The 7,959-nt window shown below is 40.1% G+C and overlaps 2 protein-coding genes across 2 annotated transcripts; both read right to left on the bottom strand.

Annotated features, from left to right (window-relative positions):
- Window positions 1–6,068: 6,068 nt before the first annotated feature.
- LOC141629693 (putative mitochondrial protein AtMg00860) lies at window positions 6,069–7,030 on the bottom strand. The gene is made up of 3 exons (XM_074442663.1): window positions 6,893–7,030; window positions 6,297–6,659; window positions 6,069–6,248 (listed from the first exon to the last, which is right to left on the bottom strand). The coding sequence occupies exons 1-3, from the start codon at window positions 7,028–7,030 to the stop codon at window positions 6,069–6,071; spliced, it is 681 nt and encodes a 226-aa protein (XP_074298764.1).
- A 19-nt stretch (window positions 7,031–7,049) lies between these two features.
- On the bottom strand, window positions 7,050–7,748 carry LOC141629692 (uncharacterized). The gene has a single exon (XM_074442662.1). It carries the CDS (start codon window positions 7,746–7,748, stop codon window positions 7,050–7,052), a length of 699 nt encoding a protein of 232 aa, XP_074298763.1.
- Window positions 7,749–7,959: the final 211 nt, after the last annotated feature.

The raw sequence follows: 7,959 nt of genomic DNA, 5'->3' as shown, positions 1-7,959 counted from the left end.
TTTGGCATCTCAAGATAAGACAAGGACTCGTCCAACTCTATGTTTTCCACCTCTAGGACGTGGGAGGGATCACTCACATACTTCCATAACTGAGACACATGAAACACATTATGCACACGATCCAAAGCCGCTGGTAGCGCTAACCAGTAAGCAACCTCTCCTACACGATCCAAAATCTCATATGGTCCGATGAACTTCTGGCTCAGCTTCCCTTTCTTACCAAACCTCATAACCCCACGCACAGGAGACACTTTCAGAAGAACCTTGTCCCCAACCTGAAACTCTATGTCACGGCGATGTAGGTCTGCATAACCCTTTTGTCGATCCTGGGCCGCTTTCATCTTTTGCCTTATCACCTTAACCTGTTCTATCATCTCCTGTACCATCTGTGGTCCTAAGACCACTGTGTGACACCCTCATTCATTGCGGAAAAGTAAACACATAATTCTAGATAAAAACCGCATGGATATGTTTGTAATAGGTTCATTTGGGTAAAAACCTGTAATTTTCAAAAGTCGAAAACGAAACCTGAACCTGTTATAAAAATATCCAAATGGGAAGGTGTCAAACATGCAAGGTCTAAAATGAATCTCATAAATAAAACATCGCTAAAGTCGCGAAACAAAGTTATACAACCCAAATATGAAAAAGGGAGACATATGTCCCTAAAAAGTATATAACATAAAATATGTTTAAGGGTCACAATAAAATAAAGCCAATCTAGGTCCCAAGGTTACTTTGCTCGCTAGCTCGTCCATGTACCCCATATATGCATCACTTACCTGTCAATCGCATTTTATACAAATACGAAAGCCACAGTAAGTGGGGAGTAACTCCGAGTTCTCCCAGCCACGAAATGTCATAATTAATATAACATGTAAACATAAGAATATGAATATGAATAACACATTGCCTTAGCATATAGATGCTAGACAATCGTACTCATCATGTGAACAACAATATAACAACACATAGTCCTAGCATATGAATACTAGACCGACTCATACTACATTATTATGTGATTCACATAACATCCAGGAATCCAAACTCTATCAACCATAGTCGGCTTGCATCTCACCTTCTATGATTCATAGAATCATCAACAAGAAAGGACAATATATCTAGAGACAGGCATAAGTTCCTAGTACAGTCAATAGTCACTCTGTAACTCGAGTCTATACCACGAGGTAAAAACACCCTAGTCCTAAACCTGCGCAGACCTAGCGACATGCGGAAAGGACCGCATCCAAGACACATGATCACACACATGAGTACCCCTAAGGAGTCCACCAAAGGGTTGGCTAGTACTTAAGCTGACCATATACTTCTAAGAGTACGTCAGGAGGTCATGCCCTAACTTGGATATAAGCCCACCAAGCTAAGACACAAAGGCTATTAAGCTGTGAACATACACTCGTCAAAGACTATAAGGGCCTATCTATGACGAAGGCCGAAATACTCACCTAGGACCTAGTCCCAGCTTGAATCTTTAGCCCACACCACACAAGACAAGTAGGATACCCAATTAACCATAAGAGGGGCAAAGAGTCCAAACTTGCACACACACAAATGATCATACACACCCTAGCATATGAAAGACTACGCAAGAGCATATTCAGCTGACAATCCAACAATATCTCCAATATCAATAATTATCCGAATTCCAGCTAACCAACAGTACCATAATCCATGAGAACAAGCTAAAATGGCAGAGAGGCAACAAGACTCAAGCATAAGGCATCCAAAGCATCCAACAACCAACATGTGAAATGATAATTACAAATATCAAGGCATAACATAAAACATCCAATAACAACCAATCTCACCTCAAAGACAAACCCTCGACCCGAGTCCCGCGACGGGTCATCGGTCAAATTGAGGCTGACCGGTTTAAACCTACTTTGACCAAACTCGTTCGGTCAATCTGGCCCAGCTCAGAGTCTTGGCCTACTTTGGCCCAAATCACAAAATTCATTACAATATCATTCTCATACCATTTCCAATTTCTATCATGTGAAAAACTATTAACATAAGGAAATATATTCCAACTTACAAAATAACTAATTCCACAAAATTCTCGCATAATAAAATAGCATAAATAACCGTCTCACACAAAGGTAAACTTTTCTATAAATTTTTAATCGATAAAACGATGTCATTTACTCATACGGACTCCGAATTGAGTGATTCAAGTGGCTAAACCACCTAATTTTTCGATGCCGTTCAATCTGTCATATTTTTGGAAACATTGGAAACCGTCTCGGTCCGGTACTGACGCGTTCCAGCCAAAACACGGACTTTTCACAACACATAATTCCTCATCCAAATTTGTTCCAAACAATAATATACAAATGGGTAACATAAATTAAACATAAGCATACTCATCTTACTCCATTCATTCATTTATCAACAAGATCATCTCAAACAACAACAAACAACAACAAACAACAAATACAACTACTAATGTGACATTAATTCGTCGAGTAACTCGGAATAGTTACCTTAAGCTAGCAAAGAGACAAGTAATAACTTGAGAAAGCTTCTAAAACCCAAAATTACTCTTCATCTTCATCAACATATGAGTCACCTAACTCATCTTCAAATTCTTCACCTATAAGAACAACAAAAACACAATTATTAAGCTTTAAATTCGAAACCCTAAAAGATGAGTCTTAAAACAAAATTGGGGGAAATGAAAATAAATCTTACTAGTAGATGAGGATTGAAGAGAGGATTCCAAATATATAATTTTTATTAGATTTGGTGGAGAAATGAAGGATTTATGAAGGATTTAGGGATTGTAAGGATGTTATTTTGATAGATTTTTGGTGTTTGATGAAAGGAAGAGAGAGTGTGAATTATGGAGGAAATGAAAGATGAAGAGGAGACCCATGGAGGATGGAGGGTGCATGGTTTGGGGTAGGGTGTTTGGGTGAGTTTTAATTGTTTACGTTTTGGTTCGTTTCGACGGAAATTAGAAATATTCGTCGAACGCGATTTCCGAGAAAATTAAAGTTCTTAAACACGATTTTACTAAAAGATTAAGTACTCATATGCCCAATATCCAAACTCGTTTACCCAACAACCGTAAGAAATGGGAAAATCCCAATTTTACGACTTTTATCCGAAATCTTTTTTATCAAGGGAAAAGGTTTAAATATAGTTTAAATCACTTTTAAACATTTCTAAACTATCAAAAATAATTACATTTCTTCAAAGTAAAATAAGATTATATTTTATCAAATAAATTTTATTTCAAATAAATTAATATAAAATTAAAATAGATTAAAATATTACTTTTAAAATATAATAAAGGTCTTCAAATTTACGGGATGTTACACACTGCCTCAGCTCTATCATCCCAGCAAATCGGACTCCTACACCTCCTCCCATACAGTGCCTCAAACGGTGCCATCCCAATACTCATGTGATAGCTGTTATTATAAGAGAACTCAATCAAATCCAACCTATCCTCCCAGCTACCAGCAAACTCCATCACACAAGCTCTTAACATATCCTCCAAGGTCTTGATAGTTATCTCCGTCTGTCCATCTGTTGCAGGATGAAAAGCAGTACTTGCAGTGTAAACCCTATGGACAGGCAACAATGCAGCTGGGCTTTGCAAGATACTTTAAAAATACCAAATGACCTTGGAAAATTCTGAAAATTTGCAGTATTTTAATTTGGATATTAAGCTGTGACTGAGCCAAGTTTCATGAATTTTGAAGGTGCCTAAGTATTTTTAATATTAATAGAAATAGCCTGAAATCCTGAGATTCAGACAGACTGGCTCAACTGAGAATGTGATTTGTTTGAGTGACTCAAGGATATAGCTAAGGCCCTAAACTTCCACAGATAATTCACAGGAAATTTAAGATTATAACTTAACAAATTTCAGACTCAAATCCACAGATTGACACAAGATTAAAGCTGAACTTTGCTCAACACAATTAAAAGGAACCACAGATGGACACAGGTTCTATTTAATGATGCCAAACTGACTTTGATCAATCAACCACACATTTCACAGGTTAATTATCAGGCCAGGTTTCCAAACTACAGTTTAACACAAGTTTGAATAAATGAGAGAAGTCTCAAGGCTATTTTTTCATTCAAAAACAATCTGCTTGAAACAGATGAGACACAGGTCCTAGCATCCAGTGGTCCAGAATTAATCTAAGATGAATATAAACAACATAAATTATCTTACAAGCTGGTAAATAAAGTGAACAAGTGAAAACAAAAGCAATTGGGCCAAAACAGACTGAAATAAAGCATGGTTGCAGGCTGTTACTGTCAATTGTCCTCCTGTGCACAGTTTCTGTTTATTTGGTGGCTAGCTGAAGTCAAGGCTTCTTGTTGCTGCCAATGGCAGGCTTTGTGGAAAAAGTTGCAGCAACTCTTTTCAAGGAGCCTCAACAATGCCTCACTAAATAAGGAAATGCTGCTTTATGCTTTAACTTAAACATGTGACTACCTTACTTTCCTGTTGCTGGAATTTTTGCTGAATTACATTGCATTTTAGGATGACTGGTAGGATGCTTAGGGACCTTGCTTGGACTTTCAGTTGAGGCCTGCTCCAGCTGGCCGTATAGGCAGCTGATAACTGGACCTGGTGAATCTCTTGGTTGGTTGAGTTGGGGGTGGTTCAAGGGGTGTTGCTGGGACTTGGACTGTGGTCAAGTCAGGATTGGGAGCCCCTGATTCAGCTCCTGCTGCAGCCTCCCCTTCTTGAAAAGGGCTTGACCTCAAGCCTGGTCCCCCTTCATCATCGGACTCACCATAGTAAGGACTCAGGTCTCCTATATTGAATGTGCCATGTACCCCATACTCACCAGGAAGGTCTATCTTGTAAGCATTTAGGCCAATTTTCTCAATGACCTCAAAAGGACCCTCTACCCTAGGCATCAGCTTGTTCTTTCTCTTAGCAAGGAACCTCTCCTTCCTTAAGTGGATCCATACAAGATCTCCTGGCATGAATTGTTTCTTCTGCTTAGAACTCTTGGACTGTTTCTTATACCTGTTTCTTATAGCTATCATTGGCCCTTAGGTACACTTGAAAGATCTAAGGGCATCGGAGGATTGATCCCATAAACCACTTCAAATGGACTGTGACCAGTTGCAGATGCAGGAGCCCTATTGAAAGCAAACTCAGCTTGTGGCAGTTTTAAATCCAAATCCTTCAAAGACTTGCTAACAATGCATCTTAATATTCTTCCCAAAGTTTTGTTAGTGACCTCAGTCTGGCCATCTGTCTTTGGGTGGTGTGATGTACTGAACAGCAACCTGGAATGGAGTAACTTCCACAAGGTCTTCCAAAAATAACTCATGAACATGACATCCCTGTCTGAGACTATGGTCTTAGGGACCCCATGTAGCTTGACAATATTAGTGAAATAAAGCTCAGCAACACTCACAGCATCCTCAGTTTTCTTACAGGCTATGAAATGAGCCATTTTGCTGAACCTGTCAACTACAACCATCACTGAGTCATTCCCCCTTGAGGTCCTTGGTAAGGCTATGATAAAATCCATGCTCACATCGTCCCAGGGTTTGTTTGGTACTGGCAATGGGGTGTAAGGGCCTCCTTGGAAGGAGCTCTTAGCCTGCTGGCAAATGGAGCATTTCCTGAGTGTCACCTGGACATCTCCCATCATTCGGGGCCAATAGAATTGCTCCTGTAAGATATCCAGAGTCTTTTGAACCCCAAAATGACCTCCTAAACCACTGGAGTGGACTTCCTTGATCAGTAGTTCCCTGTATGAACCCCTTGGAACACATAGCTTATTCCCATAGAACAGGAATCCCTTCTATAGCAGGAATTTAGTTCCCTGAACCTTAGTTCCTTTTGTTTAAGCTAACCAATCCTCATAGAAATCAGGATTATCTTTGTACAGATATTCCATGAACTAAAACCTAAGTACTTTCTGTTCCATGACTGTCAACAATGAATATCTCCTAGACAGTGCATCAGCAACAATGTTTTGCTTTCCCTCCTTGTACTTGCTTCAGAATGTGAAGGATTGTAAGAACTCAACCCACTTAGCATGCCTGTGATTCATCTTGTGTTAGCCATTGATGTATTTCAAAGCTTCATGATCTGAATGCAGCACAAAAGGCCTTGGCTTAAGATAATGACTCCAATGCATAAGAGCTCTGACAATTGCAAAGAACTCCTTGTCATAAGTGGAGTAGCTCAGTTTAGCTCCACTCAGCTTCTCACTAAAGTAAGCCACTGGCTTCCTTTCCTGAATTAGTACAACTCATATGCCAACTCCACTGGCATCATATTCTACCTCAAATAAGCAGTTGAAATAAGGTAGCCTGAGAACAGGTGCCTCACACAGCATTCTCTTGATCAGGTTGAATGCTTGTTGAGCATTCTCAGTCCATTTGTACTCTCCTTTCTTCATACACTCTGTGATTGGGGCAGCAACAGCACTGAAGTTCTTAATAAATCTTCTGTAAAAGGAAGGCAGGCCATGAAAGCCCATTACTTCAGTGATGCTCTTTGGGATTAGCCAAGATTTTATGGCATCAATCTTATCTTGATCCAGAGATATTCCCCTCCCAGAGATAATGTACCCTAAGAACTTTATTTCAGAAGCCAAGAAGGTATATTTCTCTAACTTTCCAAACAACTTGCTGCCTCTCAGAATCTGGAACACTTTCTCAAGATGGCTCAAATGTTCTCATGTGGATTTGATGTAGATGAGGATATCATCAAAGTATACCACAACAAACCTTCCCAAACAAGGCCTCAACACTTCTGTCATTAATCTCATAAAAGTGTTGGGGGCATTTGATAACCCAAATGGCATAACCAACCACTCATAGAGCCCTTGCTTAGTTTTGAAGGCAGTCTTTCACTCACACCTTCTCTGATTCTTACTTGGTGATAACCTTGCCTAAGATTAATTTTAGAAAAGATCATGGCACCACTTAACTCATCTAGCATGTCATCCAATCTAGGTATAGGGAACCTATACTTGACTGTGATGTTGTTGATAGCTCTTATGTCAATACACATCCTCCAAGTGCCATCCTTCTTAGGTACCAATAGTGCTTGGACAGCATATGGGACTCAGGGATTCTCTTACAAACCCCTTGTTCATTAGCTCATCAATCTGCTTCTGTAATTCTCTTGTAGCATCAGGATCACACCTGTATGCAGGCCTGTTAGGGAGTACAGATCCTGGCACAAGGTCAATTTGGTGCTCAATGCCTCTTAGTGGGGGTAGTCCACTAGGCAATTCAGCAGGGAAGACATCCTGGTATTGTTCCAGTAATGGTCTAATCTCTGCTGGCAGCTTATGCTCCACATCCTTATGAATCTCCCTGGACAGCAAGAATAGAACAGGCTGCTCTTGCTGCATTTCCTTGATCATTTCTGCTTTAGATAGAAACAAGACTCCATTGAGTCCATCAGTCACACTTGGACTCCCATAGTTCTTCTGATTAGGTGGTAGAGGGGTCAATGTGATCTTCTTACTACCTTGCTTGAAGGAATAGGTATTGCTCCTTCCCTGGTGGATAGAATTCTTATCAAATTCCCATGATCTACCCAACAGTAGGTGGCAAGCATCCATAGGGATCACATCACACAAGATCTCATCCTTATAAACATTGCCAATTGAAAATGGAACCAGGCATTGTTTGCCCACCTTAACTTCTGCTCCCTTGTTTAACCATCTGAGCTTGTAAAGGTTGGGGTGCTCCTGGGTGCTAAGATTGAGTTTATTAACCATGGTGACAGATGCCACATTGGTGCAGCTTCCCCCATCAATGATCAAATTTCATACCCTTCCCTTAATAGTACATCTACTCCTGAAAATGAGGGATCTCTGATCCTCCTCTAATGGTGCTTGTTGAGAGTGCAACACCCTCCACAAAACAAGACTATGGCCTGTATCAGGGTGAGCCAAGACTTGTTCCTGGTTGGGTTCCTCCTCAATATTT

Source organism: Silene latifolia, chromosome Y (genome assembly GCF_048544455.1).
Source record: "Silene latifolia isolate original U9 population chromosome Y, ASM4854445v1, whole genome shotgun sequence".
Classification (NCBI taxonomy): Eukaryota; Viridiplantae; Streptophyta; class Magnoliopsida; order Caryophyllales; family Caryophyllaceae; genus Silene; species Silene latifolia.
Note: the sequence above shows the minus strand (reverse complement) of the source record. Positions and strands in the feature narration are given on the sequence as shown.